This window comes from Trichechus manatus, unplaced genomic scaffold (genome assembly GCF_000243295.1).
Source record: "Trichechus manatus latirostris isolate Lorelei unplaced genomic scaffold, TriManLat1.0 scaffold00130, whole genome shotgun sequence".
NCBI classification, from domain to species: Eukaryota; Metazoa; Chordata; class Mammalia; order Sirenia; family Trichechidae; genus Trichechus; species Trichechus manatus.
Window position 1 is genome coordinate 6,673,887 of NW_004444066.1, and position 20,887 is coordinate 6,694,773.

Below are 20,887 nucleotides of genomic sequence, written 5' to 3' on the forward strand. Positions count from 1 at the left end.
TTTCGTAGGCTGTAACCTTTACGGATGCAGACTGCCACATCTTTCTTCCAATGTCTTATGTAACCACGGGACAGTCATCAAAATTAAGAAATTACCATTAGTGCAATAGTATTTACTAAACTGCAGACTTTATTCATATTTCACCAGTTTTTTCACTAATGTCCTTAATCTGTTCCAAGGTCTCCTGCAGGATCCCACATTGTGTTTAGTTGTCTTGTCTACTTAGTTTCCTCTGATGTGTTGACAGACATTTCCTCTGTCTTTCATTGTCTTCCATGACTTTGACACTTTTGAACAGTACTGGTCAGATAATTTATAGAATGCCCTTCAGTTTGGGTTTGTTTGATGTTTCTTATGATTAGATTGAGGTTATTGATTTTTCGAGAAGAATACCAAAGAGGTGCTCTCTCTTTCTCAATGTATCTTATCAGGAAGTACTTGATATTGATATGTCTTATTACTGGTGATGTTAACCTTGATTATTTAGTTATAGTAGTGTCTGCCAGGTTTTCCACCGTAAGAATTTCATTTTTCCGTTTGTAATTAGTGCATATTTTGCGAGACATACTTTGAGGTTGTGGAAATAATATCTTGTTTTCTTTTAAAATATTTGATGACTAATTTTAGTATTCATCAGTGGATCTTGCCTGCAGTAATCATTACTGTCTTTTTGATTCTCTATTTTCCTCATTCCTTCTACTTTTATTATTTGGAATTCTTCTGAAAGGAATAGTTTATTCTTTCCCATTTACTTATTTATTTAATCTTTTTTAAACAATATATTTCCATATGGATTAATGGATATTTTATTTTCTGGGTTATAATCCAGTATTATTGGATTTTTAAAATTTATTTATTTTTGTTACTGCTCAAATTGTTCCAGCTTTGGCCATTGGGAACTCTTAGGTTGGCTCTTATGTCCATTGGCATGTCATCATCTTTTTTTGTCTTTTTCTTTCTTAAGACTTTCTCTCAGATACCACAAGATATTCTAGGCTTATCTTGTATTTTTCCTGTCTCAGCCCTGGAATCAACCACTTCTCCAGGGAGCCTTGTTCCTTTTATTAAAGAATGGTATTTAGAACTAAGATCTGAGTGCTAAGTATGCTTATTGCTACTGCGGTGTCACTGATTCTAGGCTCTCTCAGTAGAAAGGAGGAAATATATGTATGTCTACTAACATATGCCTATATTTATTTCTGTATCAATCTATGTATATTAAAAAAGAAAAAAGTTCATTCTGATACCTGGCTCCATTCTAGCACCATGGAGCTCATTCTAGCATTTCCTCATCGCTTATTTATGACTTCTTTCTCCAACAGTGAGAAACCTGGCCCTTATTGTCTACCATGTATTTATTTATTTGTTCAATCCTAGTCTGCTAGTAAGGTAGTTTTAGAACTGCTAACCTGTACCCCTGGGAGAAGCAATTTTACCAGCTAAGGTACAGTGTGTGTCACTGTTTTTGTCGTTAGTATTTAGTTAACGTAACTGTTTTCCAGAGTTTCTTAAGTCAGTTCCTCTCTTTCCCACCCCCTCCAGAGTAGGTATTTTTACTGTATACTCTTTTGGCCCCTTTAAATTTTGTACCATGTGCATGTGTTCTATTTTAATAAATGGTTAAAAATTAATAAGTAGAAAGCTTCATAGGCAGTTCTGATGGTAAAGAGTAGTGCTGTAAACCATTTATTTGGATGTTTGATATTTTTTATTCTCCAAATAATTATTATTTGTTAGGACCGTGTTGTTTTTGTTGTTAGGTGCCATCAAGTCGGTTCTGACTCATAGTGACCCTGTGTACAACAAAATGAAACACTGCCTGGTCCTGCACGATCTTCACAATCGTTATGTTTGAGCCCACTGTGTCATTCCATCTCATTGAGGATCTTCCTCTTTTTTGCTGACCCTCTAATTTACCAAGCATGATGTCTTTCTCCAGGGACTGGTCCTTTCTGATAACATGTCCAAAATACATAACATGGGGTTTCACCATCCTTGCTTCTAAGGAGCATTCTGGCTGTACTTCTTCCAAGACAGACCTGTTCATTCTTCTGGCAGTCCATGGTATATTCAGTATTCTTTGCCAGCACCATAATTCAAAGGCATCAATTCTTCTTTGATCTTCCCTGTTCATTGTCAAGGTTTTGCATGCATATGAGGTGATTGAAAACACCATGGCTTGGGTCAGGTGCACCTTAGTCCTCAAAGTGACCTCTTTGCTTTTGAACACTTTAAAAAGGTCTTTTTCAGCAGATGTGCCCAATGCAATACATCATTTGATTTCTTGACTGCTGGTTCCATGGGCGTTAGGACCATGTAGGTAGATAATTTATGACCATTTTCTTGTTAGTGGCTTTTGAAAAAAGAAAAGATCAAACCTCCTCTCTCAAACATCTATTAGGAGATTGAGAATGTGATGGAGTGAGATTATTAGGCATATCTAGTTCTTGCAAAACTGATAATAGTCAGTTATATTCTACTATTATATAGAGAATTGAGAATAAAAATTTAAAATTAGCAATCATGAGAAAAGGTACAAAAAAACTGATGATCTTTTTATCAAGGTAGATGCTTTCTTGAGATATATTTTGAAAGAAACAATTGGTTGTTCTTTGATGGAGTTTGTTTTTCTTGTTTTCAGAGTAAAGCTACTGCTAAAGCTGGATCTTCTAAGTACCAGTGGGGCATTATGAGATCCCTTGGTCTATCTGATGAAGAGATAGTAAAATTTTCTGAGGCAGAACATTGGCTTGATTATTTTCCACCACTGGCTATTCAGGATCTGAAGAGAATGGGTTTGAAGGTATGCCCTTTCTCCCCACTAATGTATGAGAATATGAAGAAAGCATTTATATTCGTACGATTATGAGATTTGGATCACCTCTTAATTTCGAATAATATGTTCCACCTGTAGTCCACTAATGACTGGTTACTGTTATTGTTGCATTAGAACCTTATGGACCTTGATGTAAGCAATGAAGTACTTTAATATTTGTTGTATTGGAACTTATATGTTAGCAATTAGTAGAAAGGAATTCTAGTCAAAGAATATAAAGGAGCCAAAGTTTAACTTGAATATTTAGTAGTATTTTTAAGTGTATTATTTGAATGCTGCTTCTTAATTTATTACATCTCTACATGTTTGTTAATATATAAAAAAAATTAATTAAACACAAATTCATGTTATTGCGAGATTATATATTTAATAAGTAGAACTGTAAAATTTTTAATAGTTGATATTTTTCTAGGTTGGAATATAAAGAGCAGAAGAATAAATAATTATTCATAAAAATTGTTATTCGTAGAAACTTTGTATATTTCTCAAAAATGGACTTTTCCTTTTTTCTTCTATAGGTAGACTGGCGTCGTTCTTTCATCACCACTGATGTTAATCCTTACTATGATTCATTTGTTAGGTGGCAGTTTTTGACATTAAGAGAAAGAAACAAAATTAAGTTTGGGAAGCGGTGAGTTTGTTGTCCTTGATTATAAAAAAGCAAAAACCAATTTGTGCATTATAATCCAGTGCCCCATAGCATACTTTTCTCATTGGCCTTTGTCTTATTATTCTTTTTTCTTTTTTGTTCTTTTGTACCCTTTATTTCCCTTTTTCTCTTGCCAGTTTCTTAATTTCTCTGAGCTGCTCGTGTTTGTGACATATAGAACCAGGGAGAATGGGAAAAGTTTGCTTTTATGATCTTACTAAAGATTCCATTCAGTATTCCTAGTCAAGCAGAAAAATAATCATATTGTTTGTGTTTTAGTTTATACTTTTGTTCTACAACTTGTGATTTTTTCCTGGAGTATGTGGATTAAATAAAAGCTATTTGCATACATAAGTGAATTTATATTTTATAGTCTTTTGTTTCATACCACAAAGCCAAGATCAGTGCATATTTTTCCAGTAGTATTACCTTTGATGAAGACAGAAAGCCTTCATTAAATAACTAGGTTGACAATAGAACTGCCCATAAAAGCATAAATAATAGATGTAGACATTTGCTCAGTTAGAAGTTTTAGAAGAAATATTTGTAAGATGTTAGGACTAACACATGAAAATATGTTGGGATAAAACATGAATATTGTAATAGTATTTGCCAATTATTGTTTATTTTTTTAGGTACACCATTTATTCTCCAAAAGATGGACAGCCTTGTATGGATCATGACAGACAAACTGGTGAGGTAATTATTTGTGATGGCAGAGTAGCTATTATAAGAATCCTTAATGTGGCCACAGACTTTAAGAAATAGATCGGAAATCTAAAAATAACTTCATTCTAGTGCTGAGGTGTAAAGTCATGATGCTCTGGTGGGTAGGAAGAGGGAGGCAGAATATTACAGGTTGCTGCATTTTGTCTGGAACCTTTCTACCCCAAAAGTGGGCCAAGGACCAGCTGCATCAGCATCTCCAAGGAGCTTGTTAGAAAAGCAAATTCTTGAGCCTCACCCCAAAACTGAATCAGAAGTTCTAGGGGTGGGGTGGAGGAATCGTTGTCTTTTGTGATTGTCTCAGTGTGATTCATATGTATGCTAAAGTTGGAGAAGCACCATCTGGAGAATACATTGCTCTAAAAAGTGAACATGGGGAAAGATAGTAAATGAGATGTGGCTAACTGAGGTACAGATTCCATTTATATGTGCTTGTTTTAATCATGTGCCTACTTATTTCCAAAGCACTTCTAGCCTTGTATGACATCAGTTCACCTCCATTCCAATAGGACACATCAATAGTATTATTCCCTGTAATATTTGAGTAAAGCAGTGGTGATTTGCCAAAAGCCTTGGCATAGTAAATCAGTGACAAAGCCAGGATCTGAACTTATGAGCCCCTATGAATTTATCATTCTTTATGCTACCTTAGAACATATCTTTAGTGTAGTGACTGAGTGTGGTAACTTTTGAAAATCAGCTTTCAATTCTGATGTAACTTCTCTGATAGAAATGAGGGTTGATCAAATTTTTGATAGATTTGAGAGACTTAGAAGGCCCAGTAAAGTTTTAATATAGCTTATGGTAGCAATATCCCAAGTTTCGATAGTACTTTATAGTTTTTCAAAGCATTTTCTTATCCATTATCTTATGTGTTCCTCAGAAAAATCCTATGTGAGACACAGCATAGTTATTTTACAGAGGATGAAAGGAAGGAAGGCTTAGTGATTGTGATTCCCTCAGGTCAAGACCTTAGTGAGGGGCCAAGTTAGGTTTGGAATGCACGTCATCTGACTCCTGGTCTGATGTATGTCTGTGACGACTGCTCTGTGGGACCTGCCAGGGGTACATGATTGGTGTCGATTGTATCTTGTCACTGATTTACTGTGCCAAGGCTTTAGGCAAGTACTGTTTTGGCTGATTACCAAGTCACCCCTTACAAACTAGACTTCTTTCTGCATATGGTCAGCAAACAGCTGGCAGACTCTTCACTGGAAGAAAGAATTATTCTAACAATGCAAGAAACCATCTTAGAAATTTGAATCAGATCTCTCACATAGATTAGTTGGTTAATACAAGTCTTTTTTTCCCTCAACAACTTCTTGTTGTTGTTGTTTATTTGTTTAGGGTGTAGGACCTCAGGAATATACTTTAATCAGATTGAAAGTGCTTGAGCCATACCCATCCAAATTAAGGTAGGTTTACCAAGGAGTTATTGCTTAATCTTTTCTGAACTGTCAGGTAGTTGTGGTAGAATCCATAACTTTTTGATGTAAATATGTATTTATTTCTTCTCAGTGGCCTGAAAGGGAAAAATATCTTCTTGGTAGCTGCTACTCTCAGGCCTGAGACCATGTTTGGACAGACAAACTGTTGGGTTCGCCCTGATATGAAGTATATTGGGTTTGAGACGGTGACTGGTGATATATTCATCTGCACCCAGAGAGCTGCCAGGAATATGGCATACCAGGGCTTTACCAAAGACGATGGAGTGGTGCCTGTTGTTAAGGAATTAATGGGAGAGGTAAGTTGGGTAGCAGATTTCATTTTGGTGCATAAATTTAGGGGAAAATTTCGACAGTGATGCTTGAGAATATTATACTTTTTAACATTTTTAAATTGAGGTATATGTACAGTAGAGTTTGCAAGCGATAAGTGTGTATTTCGATGCATTTTCATGTGTGTAGACACTTGTGTCTGTATCACCCAAATAAGATAAAGAACATGTCCAGCAGCTCTGTAGAAGGCTTTCTCACATCCATTTCACAGTCAGTACTCACCCTTCTTCTCCAGAAGTAATACTACTCTGCCATAAGTCACAAAAGATTACTTGTTCTTAAACTTCATATAATGGAATTATATAGAATGTACTCTTTTGCCTCTGGCTTCTTTCCCTCAACATTATGTCTGTGAGGTTTCATACATGTTGTGTGTAGGACTTGTTTGTTCTTTCTTTTTTTTATTATTGCTGTGTAGTATTCATTGTATATCACAAAAATAGCATTTGCAACTCAGTAAATACCTGGTTGACAAATAAGACAGTCCTGCCCAAGAGATTTAATAGCTGCATTAGACATTATATTACTTTTTGAACACTATCACCTTCACTCCTGTTGTGAAAGGCAACTTCTTTTTTTTCTGAAAAGAAAGTCTTGGTTGATGTTAATTAAATTTGGACAGTTATAACACTTTTAATCATTATTTCTAAGTGTGTTTTATTCCCTTTAGTAAATGCTGATCTTTGGTATCTTTATAAATAACCTTTTCAAAGAAAAACATGCACAGAGCACCATCTCAATTCCTTTTTAAAGTTTTATTATTTATTTCTTTTGTAAATTTATTTTTTGTATTCTAATTCATAAATTTCAAAATTAAAAAGTTACAAAAGGGTATAATAGTGCAAAGACTCCCCCTTACCATTCTCCTTTAGTCTCTCAGTTCTTTCCAAAGGGAGTAATATCAGTGTCTTATGCATCCTTCCAGAAATGTTTTATTTATACACATGCAAATACATACGTATATATTCCTCCTCACTTTTTTTTTACACGAATGGCAGTATACTTTAAACACATGGTTCTGAACTTTGCTTTCTTTTTTATGTAGTTATGTCTCGGCAATCACTTTATCAGTACGTAAAAAGCTTCCTCATTCTTATTTTTTCACAGCAACATGATATTCCATTGTGTGGCTGTACCACAGCTTATTTAACCATGCTCTATTCATGGATATTTGAATTGTTTCCTGTCTTTTTCTGTTGTAAGCAGTGCTGCCACATTTTATTAGTTTCTGCTGTTGGAGTTATGCCTGAGAATTTCTTGGGAACAGTATTAATGAACACTATTTTCTTGTTTTCCTGCACTTTCTCTCCATGTTAATCTAAGCGAGTTCTGGAGTAAGGAAAATGGATTGTTTAAATTGTTTTTAGCCTTTAAGACTGTTGCAATATTTAGCCTTCACTCATGGGATGTAAATTCCAGAAAGGATTCTTACATAGATGAACGAAGTGGGATGGGTGGGAACTGTGTGGAATTAAAGAGTGTTTTCCAACTGCAGCTATTTGTTGCCTCTATGAGAAAATGGGTCCAGTATTGTAGGATCTTTCTATTTAGCCTTCATAATTGTCATTTGAAATGGCTATGTAGTATTCCATGTTGTTGATGTAGCCTATTGTACTAGATCATTTTTCTATCATTGTAAGTTTTAGTCATTTCCAGGTTTTGCTAGTATAGTAATACAGCTGTCGACAGACTTCTCAAAGAAAAAATATGTATTTTTCCCTTCAAGATAAATTTCTGGGGTTACATTGCTGGGTCAGAGTTGTGTAAACATTTTTGTGGCTTTTGCTGTGGATTCTTATATTGTTTTCCGCAAGGATTACAATGTTACAAGCAATTCACATTAGTGTACTGATTTCATCATAACCTTGCCAGATTTGAGTATTATAATTATTTAAAATTATTTTTATTCTAGTAGAGATCAAAGAATGAGTTTGGTTTTAATTCATATGTTTTTGATTATTAGCTTATCAGGGCTTAAAATATTAACGTTGTTTTAAATTTTAATGGTTACAAAATTGATTTCTTCACTTTAATGCTGATCTTTTTCTTATGCAGGAAATTCTTGGTGCGTCTCTTTCTGCCCCTTTAACATCCTATAAAGTGATCTATGTTCTCCCAATGCTCACCATTAAGGAGGATAAAGGTAAAGAGTTTATTTATTTCTAGAAATATTTTGGTAAAATCATGTTCTGGTTTTGTTAGTTAATTGCACATTTTCCTTTATAAGGCACTGGTGTGGTCACAAGTGTTCCTTCTGACTCTCCCGATGATATTGCTGCTCTCAGAGATTTGAAGAAAAAGCAAGTGAGTATTTGAGTTTCACGTTCTTATTTCATCTTCAGCACCTTATTGTTGAAGTACCGTTGAACTACACAATGGAACTAGCCTAAAAACCCATGTATTTACCTTTAAACTGCTATCTCTAACCTATTTCTTGATGTCTATATATTTTCTGGTCTTTTGTATTTTGAATATGTTTCATAGAACTTTTGAAAAAGTTTTCTGATATTCACATTTTTATTGCAACCTAGAATATGGGCCTTATTTTAAGTAATTTGTATGTATGCATGTGAATTTTTGCTTTTGGCTGTCCAGTTTTATTGTTTAAGCCATTCACTATAGCTTAAAATATTGAGTTTCTAAAGATCATGGATCCCTTCTTAAGGTATTTGATAAAGTCAGGAAGACTACTCTCTGTATGGAATGGAGAACAAATAATAGTTTAGTAAAACTGTTTGCTTCTCTCAATGATTATACCAATGAAGTGTTGACTATTAGTGCTAATTTGTGAATTTTTTTTTTTTTTTTTTAGGCCTTAAGGGCAAAGTATGGAATTAGAGATGACATGGTTTTGCCCTTTGAACCGGTGAGTGCATAGATGATTCAGAATATTCACATCCATGTCTTTATCAGAGAAAAAAAGAGCTAATGTGTTTTCCTTGTAACAAAACTAAATAATTGGAGGAGTATGAAAATAATAGAGGGAGTTTGCTTAAGGGTTTACCTACTCTAGTTTGACATCTGCTATGGCAGATAGGAGCAAGAGAAAAACTAACAATAAGCAGTTTATTTGCACCTGGCACCTGCAGTTCTAGAACAAATAGCTTTTTAGCATTACTAATTTTATAGTTGCTTATTTGGCTAGTTTGGCAAATTTCCTGGCTTCTACAGACAAAATATTGCCGTATTACTCATTAATGTTTATTTTCAACCAAAATAACTTAAACAAAATCCCACACACCTCTGTTTTATGTTTCTTACATTTTTACGATAGTGCCTACAGAAGGAAAAAAAAAAAAAACAACTAGCATGTGTTTCATGAGGAATCCAGAAAACTTACTATAAACCAAAACCATCCCCCAATAGTTGTTTACATCATTTGCTAGTCCAACATTATTTATTTAGTTAACTTTATGTCAGTGGAAGGTTGAGAGCTGGGGAGAGTATTTGTGTGGTGTGTGGTAGGGGAAGGGCACTGTGGGGTTGTTGCTACTACAGATACACTGAGAGTCTAGGTGGTTACTGTGGAGAGGAGGAGGATAAGTTCACACCTTGAAGGTGGTCACCTTTAATTACCTAATATGTGGCACTGTCGTAATGATAAAATCTAAACTGACTTCATTGGACAGTAGAGGCAAAAGCACTGCCCCATAGGGCTAGTTTTTCTGTTCATTCAGTATGAACAAGTTCCTGACATTGCTATTCTCTGCAGGTGCCAGTCATTGAAGTCCCAGGTTTTGGAAGTCTTTCTGCTGTAACCATTTGTGACGAGTTGAAAATTCAGAGCCAGAATGACCGTGAAAAACTTGCAGAAGCAAAGGAGAAATTATATCTAAAAGGGTTTTATGATGGTGTAAGTAATTTTGATTGCTTTCATTTAATTTAGGCCTTGATTTGGAACATTTTCTTAATGGTTTAGAAAAAATATAGAAAGTTTCAATATAATTTTAGCTATATACTGATTTGAGAGCTATTAATATGGAATTGGGTGTGTTCTTCTTTTTCTAAATTTCTATTTTTTTAAATCGCACCCTTTGTCTAAAAGCATTTACAGAAATTACATTTTTGTGCCCTCTAGGAATATCTAAGGAATAAATTTGTTGAGAAGTTATTTAAAGTTAATTCATATTATTATGCAATAAACTCCAGAGTTTATTGCGTGAAGAATACCTGGTCCCTTCTTTTCCTCTTTTAGTTGAGGTGTTCATATTTTTAGATAAGCAGTTTTATTCAGTCCATTACTTTACTTGCCAACAAAAAATTCATTGCTGTTGAGTCGATTCCTACTCGAAGTGACCCTATGGGACAGAGTAGAATTACCTCATAGGGTTTCCAAGGCTGTAAACTTTACAGGAGAAGACTGCCACATCTTTCTCCTGCAGAGTGGCTGGTGGGTTTGAACCACTGACCTTTTGGTTAGCAGCCATCTGGGAAAATCCAACATGTTCTGAACCTCTCTTTTCTGCTTAATTGTGCATGGTAATATGGCTTACATTTCCATGGAAAGAAGACTAGGCTATAGAAAGTTAAAATCCAACCAAATTGTGCGTGATTTGAGATTGAAATGAAGATTTTTAAGGGCTCAGATGAGAATGCTCTTTAAGTTTTTCCTTTACCCTCATTTTTCTCAATAATCCAGGATTGGTTATATATATATATATATATATATATATATATATTTCATTTTGAGTGATAATAAAAGCTAACACATATATTAACTTATTTAATTCTTAAAATAATCCTGTAAAGTAGGTACTATTATTCTCATTTTACACAGAAGAAATTTAGGCATGAAGAGATTATTAAGTAATTTACCCAAGATTAGCCATGTGGTAAGCAGCAGAGCTGGAATTCAAACCTAGGCAGCCTGGCTCCAGGAGATGTGTGTTCTTAATCATTATACCATGATTAACAAATATAATTTCATAATGATTAATTAAGTAGATATACGAAACGATTTGCTATGTTAGAGGATTGTAGGGTTGAAAAAGAGCACGTCTTCTTCACCTAAGATGGAAACTGTTCGAGAGAGGCTTAGGACTCAGATGGAGACCGAAACATCAGCTTTATTACATAAGAAAGCTGGAAGAAGATTGTGGCTTAGATTTCTGGCAACAATGGGCAAAATTGTTGCCCCTTGTTAAATTTGCCCACTAGGTAAAAGGAGAGTTGAAAAATGTTTCCCCTAAAGACCAAATTTATACATGGACAAGCAAAGTAGAACACTGTTTTGGAAAGAGTAGTCTGAATGGAGCTGAGCTGCACATATAGGCATACCTTGGAGATATGGCATGTTCTGTTCCAGACCACCACAATAAAATGAATATTGCGATAAAGCGAGTCACATAATTTTTTTGGTTTCCCAGTGCATATAAAAGTTATGTTTACACTATAGTGTAGTCTATTAAGTGTGTAATGGCATTATTTCTGAAAAAACAATGTGTATACCTTAGTTAAAAAATACTTTATTGCTAAAGAATGCTAACCATCATCTGAGCCTTCAGCAAGTCATAGTCTTTTTGCTGGTGGAGCGTCTTGCCTCGATATTGATGGCTGGTGGTTGCTGAAGGCTGAGGTAGCTGTGGCAATTTCTTGAAAGAAGACAGTAATGAAGTTTGCCACATCGGTTGACTCTTCCTTTCACGAAGGATATCTCTATAGCATGTGATCCTGTTTGATAGCATTTACCCACAGTAGAACTTCTTTCAAATTTGGAGTCAGTCCTCTCAACCCCTGCAGCTGCTTTATCAACTAAGTTTATGTAATATTCTAAATCCTTTATTGTCGTTTCAACAGTGTTCACTGTATCTTCACCAGGAGTAGTTTCCATCTCAAGAAACTACTTTCTTTGCTCATCCATATGAAGCAACTCCTTATCCGTTGAAGTCTTATCATGAGATTGCAGCAATTCAGTCACGTCTTCAAGCTCTACTTCTAGTTCTCTTGCTGTTTCCACCACATCTGTAGTTACTTTCTCCACTGAAATCTTGAACCATCAAAGTCATCCATGAGGGTTGGAATCAACTTCTTCCAAACTCCTGTTAATGTTGATATTTTGACCTCCTCCCATGAATCACTAATGCTCTTAATGGCATCTAGAATGGTGAATGCTTTCTAGAAGATTTTCAATTTACCTTGCCCAGATTGATCAGAGGAATCACTTGTCTATGGCAGCTATAGCCTTACGAAATGTATTTCTTAAATAATAAGACTTGAAAGTTGAATTTATATCTTGATCCCATGGGCTGCATAATGGATGTTGTGTTAGCAGGCATGAAAACAACATTAATCTTGTGCATATCCATCAGAGCTCTTGGGAGACCAGGTGTATTGGCCAAGAGCAGTAATATTTTGAAAGGAATCTTTTTTTCTGAGCAATAGGTGTCAACAGTGGGCTTACAGTATTCAGTAAACCATGTTGTAAACAGATATGCTGTCATCCAGGCTTTGTTGTTCCATTTATAGAGCACAGGCAGAGTAGAATTAGCATAATTCTGAAGGGCCCTAGGCTTTTTGGAATGGTAAATGAGCATTGGCTTCAACTTAAAGTCACCAGCTGCGTTAGCCCCTAACAAGAGAGTCAGCTTGTCCTTTGAAGCTTTGAAGCCAGGCATTGACTTCTCTCTAACTATAAAAGTCTTAGATGGCATCTTCTTCCAATATAAGGCTGTTTAATCTACATTGAAAATCTGTTGTTTAATGTAGCCACCTTCATCAATTATCTTAGCTAGGTCTTTTAGATAACTTGCTGTAGCTTCTACATTAGCACTTGCAGCTTTACCTTGCACTTTTATGTTATGGAGTTGGCTTCTTTCCTTAAACCTCATGAACCAACCTCTGCTAGCTTCCAAATTTTCTTCTGCAGCTTCCTCAACTCTCTCAACCTTCATAGAATTGAAAAGAGTAGGGCCTTGCGCTGGATTAGGCTTTGGCTTAAGGGAATGTTGTGGCTGGTTTGATCTTCTACCCAGACCAGTAAAACTTTATCCATATCAGCAATAAGGCTGTTTTGCTTTCTTATCATTCATTTGTGTTCACTAAAGTAGCATATTTAATTTCCTTCAATAACTTTCCCTTTGCATTCACAGCTTGGCTAACTGTCTGGCTCAAGAGGCCTAGCTTTTGGCCTATCTCGGCTTTCGACATTCCTTCCTCACTAGCCTTAATGATATCTCGCTTTTGATTTAAAGTGAGAGATGTGCAACTCTTCCTTTCACTTGAAAATTTAGAGGCTGTTGTAGGGTTTTTAACTGGCCTAATTCCAATATTGTCAAGTCTCAGGGAATAGAGAGACCCAGGGAGAGGGAGAGAGGCGGGGGAACAGCCCGTTGGTGAAGCAGTCAGAACACACACAACATTTATCGATTAAGTTCGCTGTCTTCCGTGGGCATGGTTCATGGTGCCCCAAAACAATTACAGTAGTAACATCAAAGATCACTGGTCACGTATCATCATAACAAATATAATAATAATGAAAAAGTTGGAAATATTGTGAGAATTACCAGAATGTGACACAGAGACACTAAGTGAGCACATGCTGTTGGAAAAATAGTGTTGATAGAATTGCTCAACGTTGGGTTGCCACAAACCTTCAATTTTAAAAAAATTCAATATCTACAAAGCACAATAAAGTGAATGAGTAAAAGGAGGTATGCAAGTACGTAATTCCTTCTGAAACCATCAGGAGTGGGGTGAATTAGTTTGGTAGTAGAGTTCTTTCCACATGGAAAGGTAAGGAGTAGGAGGTGAGTATATCTTCCTAATCATGCTGATGATAGCTATCCCAGCTATACTAAAACAAAGGCAGTATAAGTATTAGTTGTCCAAGCTTTACTAAAATAAAAAGTTACATAATAAATGTGATAAATTTCACACTGAAAATATCTTGGTTGGGTGGGTGGAAGTAAATTTTAGTTAGATAAAATTTGGGAATGTGCTCAAAGAAAATTTTAATTATTTTGTACATGTTTCCCCCCCCACCTTTTCATCCTTTTAGGTAATGCTGGTAGATGAATTTAAAGGAGAGAAGGTCCAAGATGTCAAGAAGACTATTCAGAAAAAGATGATTGACATGGTATGTGATAGGCTATCCTTTGTAAAAGGCTGTTTCAGGACTAGAGCTATTAGTTAGTAGACTTTACAGAGTGTTGTTAGCAGTGAGTTCTATAGTAGAACCTGGAACTATATTAAATATGTAATTTTGCATATTATGGAGAATTGGAAGCCTGTTCAGCGATTTGAACATCCCACCTGTAGTGTTGATGTAGGTAGTGTACTAAAGTTGACATGTGCAAAACACATACAGAGAACTTTAATGATGTATTCTGGCAGTGGCCATTTGAGATGCTGTGGTGCTTTACTTTTTACTTTTGTCCTTTTTTTTTTTTCCTCTCTCTGCTTTTGTTATCACTTCTGTTTAGCTATTTAACTTTTTAAATTAAATTTTTATTTTTATCAGTTGAATATGCCCATAATGCAGAGAGACAATGGTTCTGTAAGGCTTATTTTTTTAAAAAAAAATTTTCTTCTTCATTCTCCCCTATTCTCCACAAAATTTCTTCCTTAGAATGGACTGCTTTCAACCATTTTAGTTGTTTTAGTGTTGACCTCCATCTCTTACAAATCTATAATCTAAATACTAGTAGTGCCTTTTTTTTTTTTTTTTTTTCAGTTTTAGGCATCAGCCATTTTTGCTGCGGAAAGTGAAGATTTAACTCTCCACCCTTTCCCCCACCTTCTGTCTTCCTCTCTCACCTCACACATTGTTACACACTTCCCAATCCCCATCTCCCCCATATAGTATATTGTAATTTATGTTAGATCAATAGTCATTGTTTACATTTTTGAGACACGACTGATGTATGTATGATGATGATGTAGTTTAAATGATGTCTTAGTCATCTAGTGCTGCTACAACAGAAATACCACCACAAGTGGATGGTTTTAATGAAGAGAAGTTTATTTCCTCATAGTCAAAGTAGGCTAAAAGTCCAAATTCAGGGCATCAGCTCCAGGGGAAGGTTTTTTTCTCTCTGTCGGCCTTCTTCTCTTCAGTGTTCCCCCAAACTAGGAGCTTCTCTGCGCAGGGACCCTGGTCCAAAGGACGCGCTCTGCTCCCAGTGCTGCTTTCTTGATGGTATGAGGTCGCCCTGTCTCACTGCTCACTTCTGTCTTTTGTATCTCAAGAGATTGCCTCAGGACACAATCCAGTCTTGTAGATCAGCTCCTGCCTTACTAATACAACTGCCACCCATCCTCTCTCATTAACATCATCGAGGCAGGTTTACAACATACAGGGAAATCACACAGTACCAGGAATCATGGCCTAGCCAAATTGATAGACACATTTTTGGGGGGACATAATTCAAACCATGACAAATGATAATTTTCTTCTCTAGCTTTTGGTTTTCCTTGGAGCTAACAATTTTCTTTTTTTTCCCATTTGCTTATTTTTAATATGTTTATTGATACTCCATCTCCAGGCTCTTTTCCAGCTGTATATCTCTTCTCAATACTTTCAAGCATATCAGTATCCTGTTGGTTCCATCCTAGAGAATGCTCCCCCAGAGCCTTCTGACCTGGTTTCAGTCTGGACTGGTTGCTTACTGTGCTGGTGCACAGATGTCACTGGGATTGTTCCTTCACCTTTACCTAAGGATTCCTTTTCTTCTCTTGAGTTGTATCTCTTGTTTCCTGAATTCCATGGCTGCTTCTTTCTTGTTTAATGTCTTACTTTGATGAAGCTCTGCCTCCAGTAGCTTCTCCGAGAAAGGGTGCTTATGAAATGAATTTTTGTGATCTTCTAGGTCTGAAATATTTTTGTTCTATCTTCACACTTGATTGCCTGAATGTAGAATTCTGAATTGGAAATAATTTTCCCTTAAAATTTTGAGGACATGCTCTATCATCTTCTACTACATTTCAAAGCCATTCTGGTAATAACTGATATTTTGTAAGTGATTTGTTTTTCTTCCCCCATGAAGCTTATAGAATTCTGTGTTTTTTCCCAGTGTTCTGAAATTTCAGAATGATTTACCTTGGTGTAGATCAATTTTTATTTATCCTATTGGGTGCTTGGTGGGCCTCTTCAGTCTGGAAACTTGTATTCTTCAATTTTGAGAAAATTTCTTGACTCTTTCCTTGATTATTTTATCCCTTCCAATTTCTCAGTTTTCTCTTTCTGAATTATTATTATTCAGATATTTGACCTCTTAGACCCTGGAAGTCCATTTGCTCTTTCTCAGAGTCCATCAACTTCTTCTTCCTATGAATTTTTATATCTAATATTGTGTATGTATGTATAAGTAAATAAATTTCTAAGAGCTCGTTTTAAAAAATTTTTTGTTATGGAAAATTTCAATGGAAGTAGAGTAGTCTGATGAATCCTTTTATATTTACCATCCAGCTTTGACAATTACCAACTCAAGACTAATTCTAGAACTTATTCTTGTTTTTGATTGATCCTTCTTTATAGAATGCTATTTTTGTTTCATGGCTGTGAAATCTTCTCTTATCTCTTTGAGGAAGACTGTTCATATTTAAGAATGGATTCAGAAAGGTGATTGGAAGCTTTTTGCATGCGAATAGGGCTTGTCACTGAACTTTACCACGGGAGATCTGGAAGGACCATTTGGGCCTTGAGGATGCCCTGATGTTAGTATTCCTTTGTACTTATTCTTGGCTTGTTAGATTCCCCATTGAAGATTCTTCAAGTCTCAGACCTATAGGGTCAAAGCCTAACTGAGCTTTCTGGAAGCTAAATGGGAAAAGTTTGCTAGGGGTGGGTATTAACATTCAGTGCTGACTTTCACTTAATTCCCCTATTTTCACTATGATACCCATACCTTCAACTTTATCTTCCAGTTCAGAGACTCTCTTTTACCCTTTCCAGAGAATAAACCTTCAGTGTTCTGCTGGCCTAAGAAGGGACATTCTGCATAGTATGGGATTAGGGCATCTGGGTTTCTAATTACTTCTTTAAAAAGTTTCAATCAGTTCTCTTGTTTTCAGCCTCACCTTCCCTCCACTTCCAGAGCTATCTTGTGCAACTAGTTCCTAAGTCATCTGAGTGTGCTAGAAAGCAGACTGGATTGCTTTTCAGCTTTCTGTACTTGTGGCTTAGAATTTAGCTATCATCTTTCTTATGTCTGCTAATACAGTTATTACTCATCCTGCTTTTAGCTTCCAGACTTTGATATTGTTTCTTCTTCCATTTTGTGTCTTTGTAGGTTCATGCCATTTAAAAAAAAAAACAAAAAACAAAACCTCTTTGTTATTTTATTGGGATTTTGAGAGAGAGCAGAGTTAAATATTTATTTTTAATCCACCATTTTCAGAGTCCCAGGTATTTAATTTTAGCATGAAGAATGACATTAAGAACATGGAGCAATTAGTAATTTTTTGAGTAATAGTGTTGTACTTTATTTTTTTGAATTATCATATCCTAACAAGTTTGTGACCATAATACATTAAGAGATATTTATATTTAGTAAAAAATAAAATTCATGGTCAGTTTCCTAGTGGGAATTTTTCATGACAATATAAATCTTTAATAAGCTTTTCCATGTTTAATCTTTTTATTGCAGTAAATATATACATAAGAAACGTTTGCCATTTCAATAATCTTCACATGTATAGTTCAGTGACATTACATTTATCATGTTGTTCAACCATTCCATGTTTAATATTGTGTATCTATTTAAGTTTTTTAAAAGCATTGCTTCCATGCATTTAATTTTCTATTTTTTAAAAAAATATTTCTATAATAAGGATAAAAGCCTGTCATAGGAAGCCTAACCTTCACACCATAGGATTAGAAACTACTAAATATCTTTCATTTTTCACTGAACAGAAATAATCTGTAGCTAGGGAAGATGCATGTCTTTTCAAAAGCAAGTGTTATATAGAAGGAAAGTCGGATAACTTCTACCCTGGGAAGAGAGAAGATAATAATGAAAATGTAGGGTCTTGGTTATTGGTAATATAACATTTTTTAGAAACATTTTTTTAATTATCTTTGAGAAATGGAGTTTGACTTAGTATAAATCTGATATGTTTTTATTTACCTTCATTTAGGGAGATGCATTTATTTACATGGAACCAGAGAAACAAGTGATGTCCCGGTCTTCAGATGAATGTGTTGTGGCCCTGTGTGACCAGTGGTTAGTCTCTCTCATAGCAAGAATAAACTTCCTTCAGTTGCTTTGCTCATCTCTTTGATTTTTTTAAAATCAATTTGTCCACTCACAGGTACTTGGACTATGGAGAAGAGAACTGGAAAAAGCAGACATCCCAGTGCTTGAAGAACCTGGAAACGTAAGATGGGAGAGAGTCATGAGGGAGGGGAAAGGAGATGAGAAACATAGTAGACTGTAAATGTAAAGAAAGATGCGTTGTCTTCTATCCTTTCTAGATTCTGTGAGGAGACCAGGAGGAATTTTGAAGCTACCTTAGATTGGCTACAAGAACATGCTTGCTCAAGAACTTACGGTTTAGGTAGGCAGACTTCAAATTTTTCTGTTTAGATGACTTTGCCAGTTATGCAGCAAACTTATATTTTTATCTTTATTTCCTCTTTTCAAGTATTTTCTGAATTGGAAGTGAGAAGTTTTGGTTAGAGGGTGAGGGAAACTAGGATATGGTCTCCTACCATCTACCTGGTGGTATAAGTATGCCTTTTCTAACCCGCATAGCTTTTATGGTGTGACTTTTTTATAGAACAACTCTTAGTTTACCATTTTGTTTTTATTAATAATTCAAGTAGAATTTAAGAACTTCCTAAATAAGTTAGCTTTGTAAATGCTTAATCCCTATTCTTGAAAATGAGGATTCTAAAGATGAAATATTTCTTACGTTCCTCATGCTTTTTCTTTATCTTGTAGGCACTCGCCTGCCTTGGGATGAGCAGTGGTTGATTGAATCGCTTTCTGATTCCACTATTTACATGGCATTTTACACAGTTGCACACCTGTTGCAGGGTGGTAACTTGCATGGACAGGGAGAGTCTCCGCTGGACATCAGGTTGGTAAATAGATAAGCAAAAAGGAGCATAATTTATTAGCAAAAATTGTAATCTTTTGGCTGAGGGCTGGGGACTGGTCTTGGGGGACATCTAGCTCAATTGGCATAACAGTTGATAAAGAAAATGTTCTGCATCCTACTTTGGTGAGTAGCATCTGGGGTCTTAAAAGCTTGTGAGAAGCCATCTAAGATACTCCACTGATCCCACCCCATCTGGAGCAAGGGAGAATGAGGAAAACCAAAGACACAAGGGAAAGATTAGTCCAAAGGACCAGTGGACCACAACAACCACAGCCTCCACCAGACTGAGTCCAGTACAACTAGATGGTGCCCAGCTTCCACCATCGACTGACAGGGATCACAGTAGAGGGTCCTGGACAGAGCAGGAGGAAAACATAGAACAAAATTCAAACTCACAAAAAAAGACCAGACTTACTGGTCTGACGGAGACTGACAACCCCAACAGTATGGCCCCGGACACCCTTTTAACTTAGTACTGAAATCACTCCTAAGGTTCACCCTTTAGCCAAAGATTGGACAGGCCTATAAAAGAAACAGTAGCACATGTAGTTCAACCATGTGTACGAGACTAAATGGGCACACCAGCCCAGGGGCAAGGATGGGAAGGCAGGAAGGGACAGGAAAGCTGGACGAATGGAAATGGGGAGCCCAAGGTCAAGAAGGGGAGAATGTTGACATGTCATGGGGTTGACAACCAATGTCACAAGACAATATGTGTATTAATTGTTTGATAAGAAACTAATTTGCTCTGTAAACTTTCACCTAAAGCACAATTAAAAAAAGTTGTAATCTTTTGATTTACATATTGAAATGTTCCCTTTTTATTTATTTACTTACTGTTTAATTTTATTGTTGTACTTTAACTGAAAGTTTACAATTCAAGTTAGTCTCTCATACAAAAATTTATACATACATTGTTATGTGACCCTAGTTGCTCTCCCTATACTGTGACAGCACACTCCTCCTTTCCACCCTGGATTTCCCGTGTCCATTCAACCAGCTCCTGACCCTCTCTGCCTTCTCATCTCGCCTCTGGACAGGAGCTGCCCGTTTAGTCTCATGTATCTACTTGAGCTAAGAAGCACACTCTTCACGAGTATCATTTTCTGTTTCATACTCCAGTCTAATCTTTGTCTGAAGAGTTGGCCTCAGGAATGGTTTTAGCTTTGGGCTAACAGAGAGTCCAGGGGTCATGTCTTCCAGGGTCCCTCCAGTCTCAATCAAACCATTAAGTCTGGTCTTTTTACTAGAGTTTGAGTTCAACACCCCGCTTTTCTCCTGCTCCAACAGGGATTCTCTGTTGTGTTCCCTGTCAGGGCGGTCATTGGTGGTAGCCAGGCACCATCTAGTTCTGGTCTCAGGCTGATGCAGTCTCTGGTTTATGTGGCCCTTTCTGTCTCTTAGGCTAATACTTTCCTTGTGTCTTTGGTGTTCTTCATTCTCCTTTGCCGCAGGTGAATTGGGACTAATTTATGCATCTTAGATGGCCACTCGCTAGCTTTTAAGACTCCAGATGCCACTCACCAAAGTAGGATGCAGAACATTTTCTTAAAAAACTTTGTTATCCCAGTTGACCTAGATGTCCCCTGAAACCATGGTCCCCAGCCCCCTGCCCCTGCTACTCTGCCCTTGAAGTGTTTGCTTGTATTCAGGAAACTTCTTAGCTTTTGGTTTAATTCATTTGTGCTGACTTTCCCTCTAGGGTGTGCAGTCCTTCCCTTCACCTAAGATAATTCTTATCTACTATCTAGTTAGTGAATACCCCTCTTCCTCCCTCCCCACCCTCGTAACCATCAAAGAATGTTTTCTTCTGTGTTTAAACCTTTTCTTGAGTTCTTATAATAGTGGTCTTATACG

General features: G+C 36.2%; 1 protein-coding gene across 1 annotated transcript in view; it reads left to right on the plus strand.

The window, feature by feature from the left end:
* LARS1 (leucyl-tRNA synthetase 1) overlaps positions 1 to 20,887 on the plus strand; it is a 70,790-nt gene that overhangs the window by 19,035 nt on the left and 30,868 nt on the right. The window contains exons 6-19 of the mRNA XM_004384945.3: positions 2,642 to 2,803; positions 3,355 to 3,467; positions 4,121 to 4,184; positions 5,559 to 5,626; positions 5,730 to 5,955; positions 8,045 to 8,132; positions 8,217 to 8,293; positions 8,802 to 8,855; positions 9,702 to 9,842; positions 13,986 to 14,063; positions 18,065 to 18,150; positions 18,239 to 18,304; positions 18,402 to 18,484; positions 18,871 to 19,009. Of these exons, the coding sequence (XP_004385002.1) occupies positions 2,642 to 2,803; positions 3,355 to 3,467; positions 4,121 to 4,184; positions 5,559 to 5,626; positions 5,730 to 5,955; positions 8,045 to 8,132; positions 8,217 to 8,293; positions 8,802 to 8,855; positions 9,702 to 9,842; positions 13,986 to 14,063; positions 18,065 to 18,150; positions 18,239 to 18,304; positions 18,402 to 18,484; positions 18,871 to 19,009 (1,445 nt within the window). The remainder of the gene's footprint in view (positions 1 to 2,641; positions 2,804 to 3,354; positions 3,468 to 4,120; positions 4,185 to 5,558; positions 5,627 to 5,729; positions 5,956 to 8,044; positions 8,133 to 8,216; positions 8,294 to 8,801; positions 8,856 to 9,701; positions 9,843 to 13,985; positions 14,064 to 18,064; positions 18,151 to 18,238; positions 18,305 to 18,401; positions 18,485 to 18,870; positions 19,010 to 20,887) is intronic.